The sequence below is a fragment of the Pseudophryne corroboree genome, chromosome 8, assembly GCF_028390025.1.
Source record: "Pseudophryne corroboree isolate aPseCor3 chromosome 8, aPseCor3.hap2, whole genome shotgun sequence".
Classification (NCBI taxonomy): Eukaryota; Metazoa; Chordata; class Amphibia; order Anura; family Myobatrachidae; genus Pseudophryne; species Pseudophryne corroboree.
Window position 1 is genome coordinate 97294103 of NC_086451.1, and position 22547 is coordinate 97316649.

The 22547-nt window shown below is 43.8% G+C and overlaps 1 protein-coding gene across 7 annotated transcripts in view; it reads right to left on the minus strand.

The window, feature by feature from the left end:
* Positions 1-22547, minus strand: part of PBX3 (PBX homeobox 3) — a 277373-nt gene that overhangs the window by 25704 nt on the left and 229122 nt on the right. For all 7 annotated transcript variants that reach the window (XM_063936812.1, XM_063936815.1, XM_063936811.1 and 4 more), the window contains 2 exons: positions 10405-10646; positions 1763-1953 (listed from right to left, as the gene is read on the minus strand). In XM_063936812.1, coding sequence (XP_063792882.1) covers positions 1763-1953; positions 10405-10646 — 433 coding nt within the window. The remainder of the gene's footprint in view (positions 1-1762; positions 1954-10404; positions 10647-22547) is intronic.

Here is a 22547-nt window from a genome sequence, read left to right on the forward strand (position 1 = left end):
TTATATATACTTGACAAGTCAGTAATAAAATAAAAAGGTGTTGACTAATGAATTCCACTTGGATAGTAATACAAATCAAGGCCCACCAGTGCTCCACAGGCTGCTTTCAAATGTCAGCCAAGTCTTTATGAAAGCCAGAAGACTGCTTTATTCAGGGTTCTTTCTGTAGCAGTATTATCGTTTGTTCTTACGGCAGCACAAAACTACACAGCACCATAGAGCTTAACGCAAAACACACAGAGGACCAATGTGCTAAACACAAAACCAGCAAAGGCAAAATACAAGACATTCAAGAAGAGGCAAAGAAAAGAAGGAAATTAAGCATTATGCCTAATATAAATGTCATAGGTAAGTTATATACAGTAGCAAACAATGTCATACAGAACATGTAAAAGGCATGATACACAATCACACTGCTGGATGAGTTAAGAATGGACAAGAACACAGGAGGAGAGAGTGCATAGGTCATCAGAGCTTACAATCTATTAGTAGTCTTACTGCACATATTTCAGATGTCGTTTCATATATGTTATTCTACCAACCAGAACTGCAAATTGTCATAAGGAGGTTTTTATCCTCCTGGTATGTTTCTGCCTTGATGAAACCATCTAAGGATGGCAGGACTGCGTTCCCAGCACAGATGGGTTCACACTCAGGCAGTTATATATGTTTCATAGGATTCAGACAACGTCCCAGTGGGATGCCTTGAAATGTGCAGACCTCAGGCTACTGTGCCATAAGGCATCCGGCAAACTGCCTGCCTGGGGCAGCTAGGATCTCATTGCTCTCATAGTCTCTGTTCTACTTAACATGCCTATCCTTGAAGACTTTGAGCTTTTACTCCTGTAATGGTGCGTTCAGTAAAGAGTTAATGCACTTCAGCAACTGAAGAACTTCCCATGGTATGCTTCGGTTGCTAAGTTAAGCAATTCACACAGCTGGAACATTTTCTGTGTAATTTTTATGTTATTTACTCAAGTGTGGAACTGTAAGTGATAAATTGCTACTTTTTTAGCTCTCGAGTTTCCCTGACACTTGGTAGGCTTGTGATCACTGATGTACTTATCCAAATCTACATGTTGGTGCCGGTGGGGAGCTCCGCAAAGTCTGACAGTCACTTTGGTATTCTTAAAATCCACAATGTTCCAGCCTTTTGATATATTTTCATTTGTCAAGAGTTCTACACTAATATAGAATTACAATCCATAATTTATTATATAAGAATGGATTGCTGGAGGACTATAATTATAATATTTTACAGACTATTATCATAACTTCTGAAGTATAGTAGCTCATGGGCTTTAAATAGAATTTCAGTTGTGAATTTGTCTGGCAAGTCCAGTTGAAATTTGCATCACAGTTATTTTGCTGACGTGTGACCACTACCCTCTGGGAGGTTCAGTTGGAAAACTCTGCGAAAGCGGTACCACAAATAGTGACCGGGAATCACGTCATCAAGCCATAAGACCGTCCACATCACTGGTGGGTAGGATCCAGGAAGCTGCTGTACTTTTTTAGAAATCCAAGAAAGCTCCCCGAAATTTGAGAGTCTCCTGGACATTCTGAGAGAGTAGGCAAGTACGATTAGAATTGTTTTTGAGAACATGAGGAAATGAAAGACAGTAGTTGGGAAGCACTAGTAAGGCTAGACAGTTAAGGGCAGGAAATGAGCCTCTAATCACTAGACCATGAAACCTTATTTGAGGATACAGGCTAATAGTAGATAAGATAGATTACTGACAAATAGCAAGTTAACACTTACCTGGCATCGAGAAACCTCGACCTCAAGATCATGACAGCTTCACACGTGCTTTGTTTCAGTTGCATTTGGATGGAACTGAATTTCCTGTGGATGATGCCCACCATCCTCTCAATCTCTTTGGGGGAGATGGGACGCGTCCGGCTCTGCTCTCTCAGGAGATTCATCACATGGGTGGTAAATTCATTGCACGCCTATAATGAATAAACAAAAATAGAGGAGGTCAGTGCTAACCAGCGTGAGATATAGTATTACTCAGGCTGAATATTAGAGAAGGATGCTGAACATTCAGTACATACAGAGAGAAACATAGCACACCCACTGGAATCAGAGAAGGATGCTGAACATTCTATGCACTATGATACATACAGAGAAGAGAGGTATAGCACCAGATGCAATTAGCGAAGGATGCTGAACATTCTATGCACTATGATACATACAGAGAAGAGAGGTATAGCACCCGATGCAATTAGCGAAGGATGCTGAACATTCTATGCACTATGATACATACAGAGGCATAACACATGTTGTGAAATCAGAGGATGGTGATTAACTTTCTATGCACTAATATGATACATCCAAAGAGTGGTACAGTATAACACACACAATGCAATCAGAGAAGGGTGTTAAGCTTTCTATGTACTATGATAATTCACCTAAAGAGATATAACACACACCGTGGAATCAAAGGATGACGAACATTCTATACATTATGATACAAACAGAGAGGAGAGGTATAATATACTCCGTGGAATCAGAGAAAGGTGCTGAATTTTCTATGCACTAACATACATAGGGGCAAATTTATGAAATAGTGCATTTTGGGTCTAATTCAGACCTGATCGCAGCAGCAAAGTTGTTCTCTAATGGACATAACCATGTGCACTGCAGGGGGAGCAGATAAAACATGTGCAGAGAGATTTGGATTTGGGTGGGGTATATTGTTTCTGTGCATGGTCAATACTGGCTGCTTAATTTCTACACTGCAATTTAGATTTCAGTTTGAAAACACCCCACCCAAATCTAACTCTCTCTGCACATGTTACATCTGCCACACCTGCAGTGCACATGGTTTTGCCCAATTGCTAACTTTTTTGGTTTACTAACAAACCTGAATAAGGACCAAAATTCGATCACGCACATCTCTAGTTTTATCCACGATTATTATAAGTCCTTATCACCACATATCATGGCAATATTACATTTTATCAAGGCTATTAAAAAGGTTCATGCAGGTACATGGGTGGTTATTCAGACCTGATCTCTCCTCTGTGAATTTGAAGAGGTCTGCAATCAGATAGCCGCCGCCCAGACAGAGGGGAAACCCGCTCAGTGCAAGTCTGCGTTTGGCTTGTGAAAATGTTGGCGATCGCCAGTCAGTTGCAAATCCGTTCGCAACTCACTCATCATCAAATGATTTTTCCAGTCTGTGCGTAGCCCAGGACCTACTCCCACAATGCAACAGAATCAGGCTGATCGGGGCCGGAGCCGACGTCACACACCCTCCCTAAAAACGCTTGGCCACGCCTGCGTTTTTCCTGACACTCCCAGAAAATGGCCAGTTACCAACCCCAAACGTCCGCTTCCTGTCACTCAACTTGCGTACGGCTAGCGATCAAAAAGGTTGCTGGATTTTTTTCGTTGTTTGACCTTGCGCATGCGTGCTACAATCCGCATGCATGCGCAGTCGATTGATAATCATCCGGCTTGCGAATTCGCACAACGATCAGGCCACGCATGTGCGAGCAGTAATCACCTCTCCGTGCTAAATGTAGCTCATAGGCTTCCATAGGCTAACACCACATATCAATAACTAAAGGTCCAAGTTCTGAAAAGCAAAGTATGGTAAATTGGGCTTTTGCACAGCTCCAATAGAAAGCTATGGGGGCTGCTGTGGCAAACCTTAACAGGTGGAACAGAGCAGATATCTGATTCCTGCTGTGTTACCCCCTTGTTAAACAGCCATGGTGCAAAAGATGTGGCAATCCTCCGAAAACACCCATTTTCTGAGAAAAGACCACATTTTTAAGTTTAGAAACAGGCTCCATGATGAGAAAAGAGGCATAGGGGGCGAACCAAACAAAAGAGGGTAATGATGTATAATGTGCCACTATACGCATCTCCAATTTTCCAAAAAAGGCATACCGTATGGTATACTGCACCTGTATGCTGGTGTCACTATCACCCTTGTGAAACTCTGTCGTGATAGGACGCCCTGTTTAATACTTTTTGCAACTTCACAATGGGCCTGATTGCTGCTGCACTACAAACAGCAAAGTACTGATATGACCCGTGCGGCTAAAGACGTCAAGTGATTGACAGTCTGCAGCCATATGGCGATGGGGAGGGGGCAGGGATGGCCTCCGTTTCACAAATTATGTGTGTTGACTACATTTCCCAAAATGGAGGCTGTTGCGGAAAAGATCTCCGTCTTCCAATGATGATTTCCTGGCCTCTTGGTAGGAGCTGCGGTGGCCGTCCGACAGTGTTGTAGGTGATCTGACGCTGCGTCCTCAGGCACAGCACTGGATCAATAATCCATGCCGGACGCCTCCTGGTGCATAACTATATCTGTGCATCGCTGCTGCTTCCAAGTAAGCAACAGCAATGCACAATCCAAACACATCTGAATCAGGCGCCATGAGCGAGTTAAAACTGCATGGTGTTCACTAGTGAAGGGAAACTAAGCACACTAAAATGAGTTACGGGAGACTGCAAGGTGTTCTTTCATCAATAGACTATAAAGGACTTGGGGCTGGATATAATGCCATCCGAGTTGGCCGGAGGTGCGGGTTGCCTGCCGAACGTGGACGTTTTTTTAAAGCAGCAATCATTTACAAGGCATGGTTTTGCCTTGTTAATGAATGGTGCTTTAAAAAAACTAGTTTGGTCGGCAACCCGCACCTCAGGGCCAACTCAGACGGCATTATATTTGCTTTACAGAAAAAGTTTAAACTGATTATTATGCTCCATCTAGATATCAATGGCATATACCAGATTCATTTTTTAACATACAAAATAACTAAAGTCAAGGCTTCTTCAGTACTTTGTATGTATTGATCTGCTTTTTGATATAGAGCTATCCTATAATAATATTGGGCACGCCAAACCAAAAGAAGAATTTAGGAACCATTATGGCGGAGCCAGCTAAGGGCCCAAAGAAAATGTTCACTCATTGTGATCCATAGGAAGTTTCTCCAAACAATGAGCTTCCAAGGATAGCAGGTTCTTGGCCCTTGAACAGTAGCAATTTATTATACATTTTACTACGTGACAGAGGATTCAAAATACACATAACTTTAATAACAAATATACCATGAATAACAAAAAAAAAAATTAACTGAAAAAAAAAACCCTAAACCCAACAGTATATATATAAATGGTCAAAGCTGCAGTGTAAGGTGTGATCGTTTTTCCATCAATAATAAATGGTTGACGAAAGTTACAAAAGTGCAGTAAAAATTATTTTTCTATTAAATAAATACTAAAAATCAATAGGGCACAAGTATGAAGGATAGTAATATACTGGCATTTGCTGTCAGAGGCAGGATTCTGCAAGTGAAATGTTTTGCGTGTTGCGCTGGGAATAAGTGGGGATTTATTTCCTCAAACATTTGCTGCACGTATTTCAACTTATTAAGGGAAGCCATGTATGAACTGAAAGGCTGATTAGCAATTTGGCATGGGCCCAGGGTTTGTGGGATTCACCCAGCATCCCTTTAAAGCACTAGTTCATACAAGATTAATTAGAACATCTCATTTATGTAGTATGCACTCTAGCTCATTACTCTAAGTAAAATTTGTTAAGTATTTACATTTAGATAATTAAAATCTGGGTACACCCTTAAGAAGGATGCATTGCACTTCTGCTAAAGTGATTTCTTTACTGTTGTTCCATTAAAGACGGTGTTACCTTCTTATTTATGTCTGGTGGAGTACGAAATAAAGGGCTTTTTTTTAATAGAGGTGTTTAGTGGCTTTATATTTGGTATTAAACTGCTATGTCTATATGTTTGAGTGTATACATATATATATATATATATATGTGTGTTTAATAAACTGATATATTTATTGCACATGGCTCATCTTCAAAGGGCAAAGCGATATATGTACATTATGAGGATGCTAATAAGGTAGTAACCTAGGGGGTGATTCAGTAAGTATCGCTGATGTGATTCTTACAACATTTCCCCGGTGGTGAGGTCCTACGCACCGCAGGACCCATTCTGCACATTTGCAAAATACGCCCTGTGATCGCGGCGCAGATATGCGATACAGAGGGATTCGAAGGTTGGGATGGGAGGCGACCGGCGTTGGGGAAAATGGAGGCATGTTGCCCCCATTTTCCGGGAGTGGAGAAGACAAGAACTGCGTCCCGAGACGCTGTTTCCTTGGCCTCGGAAGCCGCACTGCGACACCTGGGCTGAGAAACCTTAAGCTTACTTAGCCTGCAGTCGCAGATGAACATCGCGACCGATGGTCACAATGTTCATCTCAGAGATGTGATCGCATCGCAAATGCAGGGAGATGATATGCAGCTCCTCCTACATTTTCATTGCTAGGTATTGCAATTGCAAAGCTGCATACAGCTTTGCAATTGCAATCCTTAGTGAATTAGGCCCTTAGGACTCTATTCACTAGTGGACGCATCTGAGATGCGTTCGCATTCTCCCCGAATCCGTCATAATGCGCATGTGTAGGATCGCATCTCAGTTATGCAGTCGCCTCTGCCTTATTGACAGGGGTGGTACAAGATGGCGATGCGGCGTTGCCGGGGGCGGTGACACAGCGTTGGACGGGGACGTGGCAACGAAAATGGGGGCAGATTCAGGGGGGCCACATGACATCACATGCAGCTGCTGCAACCCGGAAATTGGCCACCCTGTGCTTGCATTCTCAGCCTGGCTGGAGAGACAGGAGGGCAGCCACAAATCTGCAATGCAATCGCAATTGATATGTGATCGAATCGCTGTTGAGTATTTGCATGCTGGGCGGCCTTACCCCATGCTGGGCGGCCCCCAGCATGCGATCGCAGCCAGTTGCAGTTTTGCTAAAATAGCAAAACTGCAACTGAAGCTGAATGAGGGCCTTAATCCTTTGAAAAGAACTAAGCACTTTACATATTTTTGTTTTTCTTATTTAGCTATATGCCATATGCATTCATGCTAATCATAATGGGTCTGATTCTTCTTTAGACGCACCACTGGAAAAGTCGATTCCTCCAGTGATTGTTCGCACGCATACACACCTTCAGAGAGCCTCCATACATGGCGCGTCACACTGTCTGTGAAATGGGCATTTTTTTGTGTCAACTGGATGGACGCATGCAAGAATTCCTTTTCATGGGAGCGTTGTGGAAGTGTCAAGGGCATGTAGCCACACTAACATGATATTCTGAGGCATGCGTATGATGGAAGAACGTCTGTTTCTGAAGGATCTTTTGTATCCAGCTTGAGTGTAAGTGCATGAGTGTACTGTATCTATAATGGGTGCAAGGTGCGGTGCCCTCCAGGGGGGCCCTTCACCACACTGTACACCCTGCACCAATTCACAATACTTACCTCTCCGTCTGCACCGCGGTTATCACCAGGAACATGGGCCAAGCACCATGTTTCCTGAGATCTGTGCAGCGGATATCGCCAGAAATATGCCGCAGGCGCCATGTTTCTGGAGACCTGTACATGCACACTACAGAAATCATGTAGACAATGGCGCTCACACCATTTCCCTGGGATATTGGTGCATAAGCAGTAGACTTATGGCATCTACTGAGGAATCCCGCGGCGAGAGAAAGGGGAGGGCCCATATGGAGGGTGCACACGTGCCCTCCCATATCTTGATCAGCCCCTACGCAAGTGGCAACACTGGGAGGGTTGGACTATATACATCAAACTTGCACCCATTTTTTGCTCGCCTCCGAATTAAGCCCAACGTCGTGATGTCAGACTTTGGATATGCGCAGGTTGAATATAAAGTAATCTGACCCAGCTTTAGGGGATCCTTGAGGTGCGTTGGTTATTACATATCAATGCTGCACTACAGAATTTTGGGGCAGATATATTAACCTGGAGAAGGCATAAGGAAGTGATAAACCAGTGATATGTGCAAGGTGATAAACGAACCAGCCAATCAGCTCCAATATGTAAATTAACAGTTAGGATCTGATTGGCTGCTGCCTTTATCGCCTTGCACATATAACTGGTTTATCACTTCCTTATGCCTTCTCCAGGTTAATACATCTGCCCCAATGTATGATAGTGCTGTCACCAAAGAATTGCAAAAAAGCTCCATTATAATTTAATCAGCGTTAATGGTTATAATATATAATAATAGTTAATGCTGCAGGCAGTGACGAAATTGATGCAATGAGAAAGCGTGTTTGTACTGGTTCGATGACTTACATATCTGTTAGACCCATACATTAGAGCACGTATAGTAGGTATCTTTGTCGCAGCGCTCTAAAAATGCCTTTAGTGTTTAATTATAAGTCCTATAGATAGAGTACAAGCCCTTTTGCTTACCACAGACTGGTGTATCTGGTTACCCATGCTGTTACCATTTGAAAAATGCTCATTTGCATATCTAGTAATGTCTTATATTCCCTGCAACTTCTCCATTTGAGCTGAACTCAGTAGAGATCAATGTCTGCGAAATCCATGTCTCCCAGATGTTCAAGGGCACTGGGACCCTCATTGCACTTTTTGCCTTCAGCAAAAAATAAGTTGAGTGCAGATTTGGAAAGACAGCTCTCAAAGTGTCATCTGAATTAGAGCAGATGTGGATAATGTACAAGGCAATTTTGTAGAAGCATCTTTGGCTAAAAGCTGTATAAAGTGTGCATTTTGTTCAGCGGAGAGATACCGTAATTAGGGCTCACAATGCAGGGACAAAGCATTACAGAAACCTTTATAGATTCTAGGAATGCATCCAGATTTGAGTTAAAACAAAATCATGATGAGCCTCCTGTAGTAATAAAAAACAACTCAAATCACATTTAGGGTTTAAAAAAACAAACTAATTTTTTTTTTTTTTTTTAGTATACTATCATTAGAACTGCATTAGGTGTGTTTACTATAGAATCCATGGATGGGATTCCTATAGAATCAATGGACGGGATGCCAGCGGTCTTGTGACTGAGGCCGGAATCCAGACACCACCGGAACACACACGGCCATCATCCTGGAGGTAAGTATCAGGGTAACTGTTAGTGTTAGGGCCCGTGGGGGTGGGGGTTGAGGGTTAGGAACTAGGGGAAGGTGTGGGGGGGGGTTTAGGGTTAGGCACTAGGGGGGGGGGGGGTAGCCCTAGCCGCAACCCACAGAGGGTTAGACCTAGGCGCCAACCCCGGAGAGTTAGGGTACGGGAGGTTAAAAATACTTACCCCCTCCGACGTCGGATACTTCAATGTCAGGATGCCAGTGACGGTCATGTGACATACCGAACCCCTTTAAAGATTTAGGGCATGCCCTGCTCTCTGCCAGCCTTCAACAATGTGTGTTTTCTAGGCTCACTGTAGTGCAACTATTAAGCTTCACACTCACAAAGAGGAAACATGTAGTAAAACAGTCCTGATGCACCTTGGCTCATGATAATTAATTTAAGCCGTACATAAAGTTAAAACAAGTTGTGATTAATTGAAAAGGGTGGAACTAAACTGGTAAAAGACTTGGGGGCATATTTATTATTTATCGATTCCTAAACCCAATGATTATAATTTCTTATCGCCGCCATCTGCAGAAATCCAAAATTAATGATTGCCTGGATGTACTAAATACACCGACAGGGGCTCTGAAAGGAGTCAATCCCAAAGGTGAGTTAGAAGTGAAGTAATCGCAAAGTGATAAACTTCATCTCTGTTATGGGAGCTGTGCGCACTATTGCACATGCCCGGTCAGCGGCCGCCCATGCACAAGTAAAGAGTGCCTCTCCCAGTAACTCTTGTGATCTGTAGCCCATAGCACTCAGCAAATACAGTACCTCTATCTGGAGAACAAAAAATAGTAAATTCAGCAAAAGAGCATATTTTCCGAATCCTGCTGCAGTCCCCTGTATATACATTTGGAGTATACTTAATATTTACAAGCATCCCCCAATTAAAAATGGGTATTTTGGGGGGATATCCTGCAAACATTAATTGATAAATAGACTTCTTGGACTCTGACAGCTAGGCATATACAGTGCACCTACTGCAGATGTGTTAGGAAAAGTGAGATGGGAATTCCACCACTGGTGCAAAACCAATCTTGAGGCTGCTTGGAAAATGTCTTCAGTTCTCTTTAACCCAGCACTGCTGTTATTGAAGTCATTATACTGAACCCAATAAATCAAACAAAACACAGATGTAATACAAAATGTCCCTCAGTAATCCATATTCATCAGTAAATCTACCTAAGGATCTTGGAAGATGGAATTAACCTACAGCTGAAGGTTTTCCATCTCTGACATACTCTATATGCGTCTATATGTGTTAACTAGCATGTGAAACACATGGTCATATACTGACACAGTAGTTTTTAGATGTGTATATTTCCGATGACACCTCATTTGTTCTCTGAATTCCCTTCCTGCACTCTCTTCTCATAATTATAATTCATCCAAAGTAGAAGCTGAATACACAGGGATCACATTATGTCTGACTGTCGTACCTGCTCATACTTCTCCAATTCTGTGTGGTAAATCTGCCGGATCTGGCTGAGTTTGGCTCTGTAGTCGGAATGTTCTATGGAGTTATCTGATGTTCCGCCTGATGCAGCCGCTGCTGCTGCAGCTGCCGCAGCTCCGCCTCCTTTCTCAGGACCAGATACACCTTCAGCCAGCAACATGTTGTCCAGTCTCATAAGCTGCGGGTCTGGGGGGTCTTCCTCCTGTGCCCCTCGAATGCTGAGACCTTTTGATTAAACAAAAGAGAATTGTTGTGATAAGAAGATTTAGAGAGGAACTGCAGACCAATAAATAAAACACTTATTTTAAATCACCATAGATGAAGCATCCAGTCTTGTTCTGGAAAGTTGGTAGTACAATACTGGCTAATGGATGTGGGGTGTAGCATGCTGACACTGGACGGATCACCTCAACAGGGAAGGTACGGAAGTGGGGTGTGTGATCGTCAAAACAATTTCTCATTAATGCTTCCTATTGCTCCACTCAGCCTGTGTTTCTCCATCTTTGTCCACATTAACAATTAGACAAATACGTCATGTACTCAATACAAACTCATACAAATACTCAATACAAACGATAGCAGTAACTTACCACTGCCATGTACATACTGTAAGTGTATAAAATGTACATACTGGATATATGTTTTACTTAAATCCTAAAGGGCCCTACAAACTTGCCGATAACGATGATCGATATGAACGATATCGTTCAAAAATGAATGAAAAATCGTTCACATCGGTCAGTGTATATGCATCAATGATGAATGATGCGTGGCCCTGCGATCGTTCATCGTTGACCTTTCCTCGTTTATACATGCAAATCAGTTGGACGATATAGATGTATGTACTCTCCTATCGTCCAAAATGACCATCGATATTGTCCAGTGTGTGGGCAAAAATCGTTGGCGGCAATATCGACCATCGATAGTATCGTTGGTCGACCAAATCGCTAACATCGCTAAGTGTGTAGGGCCCATAACTCCTCTGATTGTTATAGGGGCTCATTTAGAATTGGATAAAATTCCATACAGATGTAGCCATGTTTGTCTTTGCTGCGATGCGGCATGCTGCATGGCACGCAGGCGATCGCTCCATTAATTCCATTAGGAATTAATGTAGCAATCGCTGTCTGTGAATAGTCGCAGCCTGGCACACCATGCAGCATGCCACAATGCAGCAAAGACGAACATGGCTATATCTGTATGTCAGGAACAAATATATTCATTTCTATACTGCGCATGTGTACCAAAATACGTCCTTATCTAGATATGAGCATTACTTAGACTTGAATTCCCTTATACTTGAAGAGATGGAATTGAGTTGAGCAGATATGGCCTAAGGAGGCTTAGACGCAATGTTGGAACCTTAGGAATTTGGGACCCAGAAGCCTTGTGAAGTGATATATGATGATGACACCAGCTGCATTCTCATTGGCTCTTCATGTATTGACCCCTTCCAACCGATACATCATTAATTAGTGTCTTGGCTATATTATATCAAGTTGTGACTGTATATATACATTAATTACCTCTCATTTTCATAAAAAAAAAATCCATTGGCTTTACAAAGTAAAAACAAAAGAAATATGGCATTGCTGGGTTCTTCCTATATTATACACAGCACCAGCTGAATGGCATAATGACATATGTAAATCAAAAACAGAAAAACAACTGATGTTGGGGCTAGTCACCACCACAAATCAGTGTGAACCCAGCAAAGTGACAGCAAGAGGAATTAGTTTGCATATATTAATAAAATGAAGAACCTACTTTCTGGCCCATATATTATTATTATATTTTATATATAAGGCGCCACAAGTGTTTTACAGCGCCGCACATACGACACATTAGAACAATACAGCGTACACAGAACTTAGCATTACAGAAAAACGAAAACAGAGCACAGGTAACGGGTTGGGTGACATGTGGTCAGCAAACCGACACTGGGATCCCGGCTCACAGAATACTGGCATCCCAGCGCCAGAATGCCGGCATTGCTGCACTCGCCATGCTGTGGGCTACCTGGCTCGCTGCGCTTCCACAGGTACTATGGGTGTCGTGGTCACCCACAAGTGAGAATAGCCCTGGGGCCCCCTGCCGGCATTCTGGCAGTCGGGATCCCGGCGTCGGTATGCTGAACGGCCACAAGCAAGAGTAAATGCAGGTAAAGACGGTCACTGAGTAGGAGAGAGCTGTAATTGAAGTGCAAGAGAAGAGGGCTGTGAGAACAAGAGGAAGACGGCCCTGCTCCAAGGATCTTACAATCTAGAGGGACGGGGGAGACAGACAGGTGACCTGAGACGCCAGCAAGCAGAAAGTGGCCTTGTGGCAAGAAGTAAGCAAGGCAGAGATGGCCAAAGCATGAGGAAGGGAGAGCGGCCTCAATACTAGGTTATGTGGAAGGGTAGGCTTTGATGAACAGGTGAGTTTTCAATGCCCGTTTGAAGCTTTGCAAGGTTGGGGAGAGTCTAATAGAGCGAGAGAGTTCTAACTACATAACATTATGTTATATATGAATAGGGTAATGTGACATTTGCATTTATCACTAACACAGTCATTGGCCATACATATAAGCATTTGTAGGCCTGACACAGAACATTGGCCCTCATTCCGAGTTGTTCGCTCGCTAGCTGCTTTTAGCAGCATTGCACACGCTAAGCCGCCGCCCTCTGGGACTGTATCTTAGCTTAGCAGAATTGCGAACGAAAGATTAGCAGATTTGCGAATAGAAATTTCTTAGCAGTTTCTGAGTAGCTCCAGACTTACTCAGCCATTGTGATCAGTTCAGTCAGTTTCGTTCCTGGTTTGACGTCACAAACACACCCAGCGTTCGCCCAGACACTCCCCCGTTTCTTCAGACACTCCCGCGTTTTTCCCAGAAACGGCAGCGTTTTTTCGCACACTCCCATAAAACGGTCAGTTTCCGCCCAGAAACACCCACTTCCTGTCAATCACACTCCGATCACCAGAACGATGAAAAATCCTCGTTATGCCGTGAGTAAAATACCTAACTTTTGAGTAAAATAACTAAGCGCATGCGCTCTGCGAACCTTGCGCATGCGCAGTAAGCGACTAATCGCAATATAGTGAAACTCGGCAACGAGCGAACAACTCGGAATGAGGGCCATTATCCTGAGAAAGGGGCGGCACAATATACACATGCATAGTCTCTATGTACAAGGAGTATTATGTCTACATAAGACCTGTAAACTGGAAATCATACACTGCTTTTTATTAGTTAACTGAGGTTACTGGCTGTACAGTGAAAAGCGGGAAATTCCTCCAGTGAACCATACTGAATGTGACTGCTGGATAAACAGTGAGCATTCGCATCATCTCAAATAAGCAATTCCATTAAAATTGCAAAAGGACCGAATAAGAATCGTGTCCCAGCACAATTAACCTCTTTAAATCTGTTTAAATCAAGAATTGGAGGTTGCACCAGATCCCGATGGACAGGACCAGCATTGTGTATGCAAACATACTACTCCAGTGATTTTCATCCTGTTATTCATTTTCATATGTAATACAAGTCTAAAAAGCCATACAGGAGGTGTACGTATAAATATTGAAAGGTCATGTGATTGTGTTACAGAGGCTCACCAGGGAAAATGTGGAAAGTGGTGGCAGCTGTTTAGTCAATATGCATTCTTAGGTTTACCTAATGGCCATTGCAGAAGACGTCAGTTTCCAGTTTACTTTTTCCTAAGGTAACAATCTGTGTATTATTTGTTCTTACTGTTATGAACATTGATATTAAATATGTGCATTATAATATAGATATAAGCTATAACTATAGATAACTGTCCTTAGCCATGGAGTGCAAGCACACCCACAATGGATACAGCTAAACTCTGTATCTACCTGCAGATGACGTCACTGGAGATGCAATCTGCAGCGCTGGGGAGAGTAGAGGACCCTCAACCCGGCAAATTCAAAATGCTAGTAGAACCTTATGGTTACATGAACGTGACACTAGCTGTAATGCAGGCAAGTATTTCTAATGAGGAAGATCATAGGTCTGGGAAATCGGCTGTACAGTATGTGTATATGCGTTGCATGCACACACAAATAATAAGTGTACAGTTGCTCATATACAGAATTGTACGCATGTTTTCAGTGCAGATATCCACTATCCGTACTTGCACCTCCAAATATTGGTGCAGAAGAAAACATACATATTTGCAGAGCCTGTTCTGTCAGCATGCACTCACTGAACATTGCGTACGTGAGAACACCCCTCTACAGCCTCTCAGCCGTAAGTGTAGACACCAATGAAATGCATTCGGCTCTGCACTGTTGGTACTCAGGTACGCTCCAGAGCATGCACACCACAAAAACATGCAAAATACACACCAAAAGCAGGTTTACATTTGACTTAGGTTCAGCCCATATATGCATACCTCCCAACTGTTGGACCCTGTCCCGCTGTCCCACCCGTGGGCAGCAGTGTCCCGCGGGTGGGGGGGGCTGTTAGGGGAGGCTTTGATCACCCGCTGCTCTGCTCTGCAAAGCAGCCGGTGATCACTGAATACATGCTGTACGCACGCGCACGGCATGTATTCAGAGCTAGGAGGGGAGCGGGGGCTGCCCAGCTGCTGGGAGAGCGCTGGGCACGCCCCCAAAGGAAAAAAACGGGCCGTTTGGCGAGGCCACGCCCACCCGAGCGAGGTCACGCCCATCACTGCCGAGGCCACGCCCCTTTCTGATCGGTGCGCGGCTTAGCCGCGCAAGAGTCCCGCTATCGACAAGCCAAAAGTTGGGAGGTATGTATATGTATAATACCCCTTTCACACCAAACTATAACCCGGGTTATTGTCGGGGCAGCCCGGGTTCAGGTTTGGTGAGAACGGGTCTACCCGGGTTGTGTTACCCAGGAATCTGATCCTGGTAGCTTCCAGGGTAAAACCCAGCACTGAGCCGAGTAGCACGCAGCGTTAATGGTGTGACACGGGTCATCCAACCCTGGTAAAGCTAAAAGTACAGAGATCCAGATCACCAACACTTGGAGATGATGTTATATGCAAGCATCGGCAGAGGGAAGACCCAGCAATAATTGGTGTGACAGAGCTTGAAACCATGTTCAATAACCCAGGTTGGACCAGGGTTTTTTTTTGTATGAAAGGGATATAACTATTTTAACCTAACGATTGTAGAGACCTTCAAGCAGGGGTGAGCTGGGCCTCATGACCTGCCTCCCAGCCTGCAGCCAGACAGTGAATTGCTGTCAGCATGCCGATTGGTGGGTAACTGAAACTATCCACCAATCAGAGTGTTGAGAGACGTTCAGTATGTTGCGAGATGGCATGGAACAGCAGGAGGGGTAAGTAATTTTTTTTTAACTCCTTATTCCTGTGAATGGGTGGGTAGGGGTCTTAGTGAACTCCTTGCCCAGGGCCTACAATACTGTTAAGATGTCCCTGGCATAACTAAATTAATAGGAAAGTGAAAACCTGTTATAAAAGTGACTCCTGGTGAATGGAGAAGTTCATATTGCTTGCTGTGTCACCTGCAGTGCTCTCAGAAGCTGTACTCACTGATACTTGTGCGTGCTGTGTGTTCCGCCCATGTGCGGTACTTGCTTTGACCTTGGATGCCATAACAGCCCCACCGATGCTTGCTGTGTCACCTGCAGTGTCTGCAGAAGCTGGACCCACTGACACTTGCGCGTATTGCGTGTTACGCCCATGCGCAGAAAATGTTCCGGATCAAAAGACGTCCCTAACCCCCTTTAATCCGAACAAAGAAAAAGTGTCTGGATTAAAAGAGGTTCCAGATCATCGGTTGCCGGAAAATCGGTGGTGTACCTGTATAACATTCTAGAGGCAATACAGGCATACTATATGTACAACATTAAGGCTGGATTTCATTGCACACTTTCAGAGTCTATATTCAGTTTATATTGTCTGTAGGGATGCAGTATTTACATGTTGTGTTTTGCTATAGTGCATATAAACCACATATTTATGAATACAGGTTGAGTATCCCTTATCCAAAATGCTTGGGACCAGAGGTATTTTGGATATGGGATTTTTCCGTATTTTGGAATAATTGCATACCATAATGAGATATCATGGCGATGGGACCTAAGTCTAAGCACAGAATGCATTTATGTTACATATACATCTTATACACACAGCCTGAAGGTCATTTTAGCCAATTTTAGACAATATTTTTTATAACTTTGTGCATTAAACAAAGTGTGTTTACATTCACACAATTCATTTATGTTTCATATACACCTTATACACACAGCATGAAGGTCATTTAATACAATATTTTTAATAACTTTGTGTATTAAACAAAATTTGTGTACATTGAGCCATCAGAAAACAAAGGTTTCACTATCTCACTCAAAAAAGTCCGTATTTCGGAATATTCCGTATTTCGGAATATTTGGATATGGGATACTCAACCTGTATTTAGACACACAATTAGACAGACATACAGACCAATATGTAAATGACAGACCCAGAGAGTAGAAAGACACTAGATAGAGTGAACTATTTAAAAGACATCATTTCATACTTGACATAAGGTGGCAATGACTTGTTTGCAGCAGAGATATGGGTTTGGCTTATAATATTCTCTTTATTATTGTAATATGGCAAGCACTATCCCCACAATGCAGCTTGCACATTGAAGTTGTTTTATTGCACTAGTAACATAGCTAATGAGAAGCTGCCAGAGAATAATTATCCTGGATGTACCTGCATTTAGCTTATGATATGTTCTCCTATGCTATTAGTCCCATGCGCGTACCCTAAATGTAACGGTTTCTGCAGCAAGATAATCAGTTCAGTTAGTAGCACTTGGTGTAGTGTTGGCAATCTCTTTGTCACAGATCACAGAAAGAGGTGGATTTGCCATCCATCTCTGGGTATCTTTCAACAAATCCTAATTAAGTATTTGTCAGCATGCAAACACCTGCCTCCCTCCTCTGTTTTATAGATAAAAATAAAAGTCTGAATAGGAGGCATCGTTTCCAGAGCGAATAATAAAAGAAGAGGTCAGTTACAATATTAACCTTTCAGTAACAGTAGCTCCCATTCTTGTAAAGCCGCATTAAAACGTCCACTCCGGGTGCCCCCTGATTGCAGGGTACTGCTAAATGTAATAATCCCAGGCATTTTCAGCAGCTCATTAAGGGTTCATTACTATATGGGCAAAGCTTCTGAATTATAAATAAACAGATTAGCACCCTGTGGAGTCTGGACTGCACATTCGCCTCTCGCTACCAGAACAATATTGCACAGCGCAATCATTGTGCTCACCTGGGAGCCACGGTGCACGTGTAGGGCAAGCTCTATTTGGCAAATAGAAGCCAGCCATATTCTTTTGATGCTGCCACAGATGCTGGTAGACTGAAAACTACACAGACTCTGAACCTGCTCCCAGTGGGATCTCTATAAGGTACGCGTTGTTCATAGTTGCTCTGAATCACAGATTCTTTTTTTCCCCCAGAGCAAACAGCTTCACAAAACAGTGAATATGAATCAGCCACATCTGTACAGGGTATTACAGCACATTAGTGCAGCATGTGGCTGATGCAGAGTTGAGTGCAAGCCAGCAGGGCCATCTATATATATAGGCACACTGGGCAGCTACCCAGGGCTCCACAATTCTAGGGGCCTCCGAGCAGAGGCGGGTGGTGGTCACACAATCAGAGCAGCGAGGTAGTATTCTCTACCCTGCTTGCAGCCAGACAGGAAATCGCTGTCAGCATGCTATATGGTGGAGCTATCCACCAATCAGAGTGCTGATAGCCATTCACTGTATGGAAGTATGTAGAGAGACGGCTCAGGACTGAAGAAGGGGCATGTTTTGATTTTTTAGAATTGGTTCCTGTGAATGGGCGGTTAGGAGCCCAGTGCCTACTATACTGTTAAGACGGCCCTAGGTTTGATGATAGTGGATCCATTTGTTAGATCCTCCTTTCCATGCTTTCGTGCTGTTGTCTCCATATCCTTACCCTGCCATCTGCATGGTGTTATTGAAAACGTGATTCGTCAGACCACATGACCTGTTTCCAATCATTTACTGTCCAATTCTTGTGTTCCTGTGCAAACTGGAGGCAGCAGATAGCAATGGCATATGGGTCAGCTTTCTGCTTCTATAGGATGTGGTTATGTGACCAGAGGTCAGGAGACCGCCAGTCACAATACCGGCACCTACATCCTGCCCGCTCACAATCCCGCCAGTCGGCATGCTGACCAACAGGGACTATTCCCACTCATGGGTGTCCACGACACCCACAGAGTGGGCATAGAACCTATGGCAAGCACAGCGAGCCCGCTGCGTTCAGTGCACTCACCCCCCCGCCGGCAATTTCACCGCCAGGATCCTGCCATCGATATTGTCACACAATGTAATGTGAGGAGTACTGTTCATTGAGCGGCCATCTGAATTGGTCCCTTAAACAGATTATCTGTCATTTCATGGACTGTTGCCCGTCTGTGGGACTGAACACGTCTGTCCACTCTCCGTTCTGCTCAGGCATCCAGTAGCAATTTATTTACCACAGGCCTTAAGGCCCATACACACTGGGCGATTTTGAGCTGAGAGCAGGTCACTTTTGGTGTGTTGAGCTGCTTTCAGCTCAAAGCCGCCCAGTGTGCATGCCCCGGCGATGAGCACTGAAGCGTGCCCCAGCTTCATCGCTGGCAGCCGCCGTTCATCTACTGGTACTACCAGTAGATGAACGGCGGGGTGAGCGGCTTTCCATAGCGTCCTGCTATGGAAAGCCGCTCACCCCCGCTGACATCGCTGGGCAGGGGGGGAAAGCGTTCAGTGTGTATGCACCTTTACGCTCAGACCCAGTTTGTGTCTGCTGGTCCACTCTGTGTACACTATAGCTACTTTGCATAACATCACCGGGTCGTCATAATAATTTAGCCACTCAGGGGGTTTGGAGTGGCAAACTCTATCTATCTATCTATCTATCTATCTATCTAATTAATAACAATGAGATACAAGTAAGGACATCTCAGAACTATGCTATGTAATAAAATATATTTATTTTTGTTATATCTGCACTGTATCTGTTTGAGCACATAGCACCTTATAATAAAGGATACAAATAAAATAACAATAGTAATAATACTAATGACCCAATATAAACAGGTGCAAATGGTTACTACCGTTCTAGTGATTTGATGCTCTAACATAAATGCATTTCAGAACCCTAGTAATAACATGATAAGAGACATTACAGTAAGAGTGGCTGAGACTGGAGAACAAAAAACAGCCCCAACATGTAAGGAGAACAGGTCATCAATCAAGAAACAGAAGTACACCTCTGAGCTGGCAACTTTGTAAATGCCAAGAAAATGATCCGCAATGGCATTCAGCCAATTATAATCCAATGATTAAGATGTAGATACATAGCATTTGACAGAAGCTACATTTTTAGGTGATGCGTCGAGCTAGAGATATGACTGCTAATAGCACTTTACTATATCACGTTTTTTAATAAATATTTCTGTAAAATCCATTTACAGGGCAGTAACAGCCAGCGGCTGACTCAGAGTCTCAGACTCGCAAAGATTTTACATAAAATAACATATATTACAAAAGTGTAAAATGGATCTTTCAATTTGTTGAGTAGCCCTGTGATGACTTATATTTGTTGACTAGTGATGTCACTCCTGTATAATATAACTTATGTTAAGAGAAGGAAAGTCACTTGTGTTTCACTCATTCTAAGAGTCCTCTAATACATTGGGGCGGATTCAACGATGGACGCAGATCACTGTATATGCAGCCAGATCTGCGTCCATCAACTCACATGCTAGGGGCCACCCAGCACAGAGCAAGCCCGCGCATCATGTGTGATGGGCCGCCTCCCGATGCATCAGCAATCTAATTGCGGACGCATGAAGTCATTCAGGGAAACGGCTGTAAGGTTGCGCAGCCACGATACGGCCGCTGCACATGCATGCCTCCATCTGCAAACTGCGCCACTGGATCAGAATCAGCCCCATAGTGCATTACTGATGGCAAGACACACTTGTGTATGAGAATAACACTAGAGTTGGACTGGCTCACCGGGGTATATCCGTGTATGCTGGGTGCCAGTCAACGTATGTTGGGACAATGTTTAGTGCTCTCTACACTTGCTCCTGCATATGCAATCAGCATTATGGACGTTACAGTCATAGTGATGCCAACTGTAGTTGCCAGTGCAGAGAGCTGGGTACCTCTAAACACTGAATTATCAGGGATAGGGTTAGACACTAAGCAGGGAGGGTTAAGTTTAGGCTGGGGGGGGGAGGGGAATGTTAGGGTTAGGCTGCGAGGAGAGTGTTAGGTTAGGGCGGTAGAGGATTGGAGGTTTAGAATACTGACCTAACAGGTGTCGGGATTCTGCGAGTGAGGATGCCGATGTCGGTATTCTGACCAACGAGATCCTAATACCATCCCGTATAAAGCACTGCCTGGGGCAGTTTAAGAGAGAAGGGGGCCGTTATGCTGTCTCGCCCTCTCTTGCCGGCATAGTTGCAGAGAAGACTCTGGTATTGTGCAAGAGTCTACAAAACATGCGCAAATCTTCTGGAAAATGTCAGCCAGTGTTTTCTGCAGCGCCAGCACCGGACTCATAAAGGTAACTATAATGTCCCCTGTACCCATTATAGATACACTGTGGCCTTGGGCTTTCATATGGTTTGAAAACTCCTTGATGACTTGCAAAATCTTTATATTTTACAGTAGGGTGTACATTATGATCATTATAACCATCCAGGGCTGCCATCAGATATTGTGGGGCCCGGCACGTCACACGTCATGATATTACATATAAATGGAGCGCCTGTGGGAATAAATCACAGAGGGCCAATGTAAAGGGGTGGCTCGCTTTTAAGAAGTCCTCCTTGCGCATCGGAACACTGTTGTTGCGCAGCCTAGAGCAGCTCTCCAGGAATTGGCGGTAGGAGCCAGGGGTAGGCCCCCTTCTCTGTCTGAGTCTGGGACTAAAGTGCTGGCTGTCCCCCGCTGATGGCTGCCCTGCATCTATGTCCTTAATCCACTTTATAACGAAACCATAAAACTGATTCTGATTCCTTCACACGTATATATTTCATCCAAATCCTCCTGGATCTTTTTGACGCTCCCTTACAACAAGTATATTACTCCTCCCAAAACACTGTCTACATTGCTATCTGCCAGTCAGGGTAAGTGGGAGAGGTCTGATGGTCACAAGTGTCCATTTGATGGGCTCCAGTGTTCCTGTACAGCCTTGCCTTTGGCAGTGCAGGGGTTAGCCAACTGTACATGATTCCTGTGTCAGGTATATTAAATATAACACCGCACCGCTCTGCACATTTCCACGCCAAGCCGCTTGTCACTTTCGCTTCAGTCATTCTGTATTGAGGAAAAATGCAGCGGTGGGAATTTTACAAGGAGCTGCTCAGTTAAATGGACATAAATCACAGGTTTCATTCAAAGCGAATAATCACTGGCCATAAAGAGCTACTTGTCTCTTACTATATATTACCGGAACTTTCCGCCAGCAATAATGCAGCCATTCATGGTGAGGGGGAAACACAGCCAGGCATTAAGGGCTGACATGTAATCCTGTTAGGGTCCTGACGTGCCGAGTGGGGCTGACATTTTTATCATGTGTCCGCTTCAATTTGGGAAACCAAGGAGAGAGGAGAAGAAAATGATTACTTGGCTTCTCTGTGCTGTTTGGTGCGAATCTTCCTTGTTACGGTGATTGCATGGAAGACAGAAGAGGAGATGTACGATGAAGGGTGCATTTCATCATACCTGTGGCTCATTTTCATCTGCTTCTTGCCAATTAAACCTCTCTTTCATTTCCCTTGCTATAAGGGACCTAGACAGCCTATCAAAGGTGCTTGTAATCAATGCAATGCAAATGCCTTAACAATGGAGGTAGTAAAAATAGCCTCTTCTCTCCAGTTTGACACCTAAATATCATTACTTCAGACGGACAATGATAGAAAGGGTTGTATATTATTTAGTTGAGTTTAGATCTTTGTGGGAGAAAATATGCATGCCTATTTTAACAGTGGTTTATGCATTGACTCATTCATTCAATCAGTCCTTAGAAACGATGAATTTGGAGATTGTGACGCAGTAAGGGCTTAGGGTGACGCACAATAGTAGCAT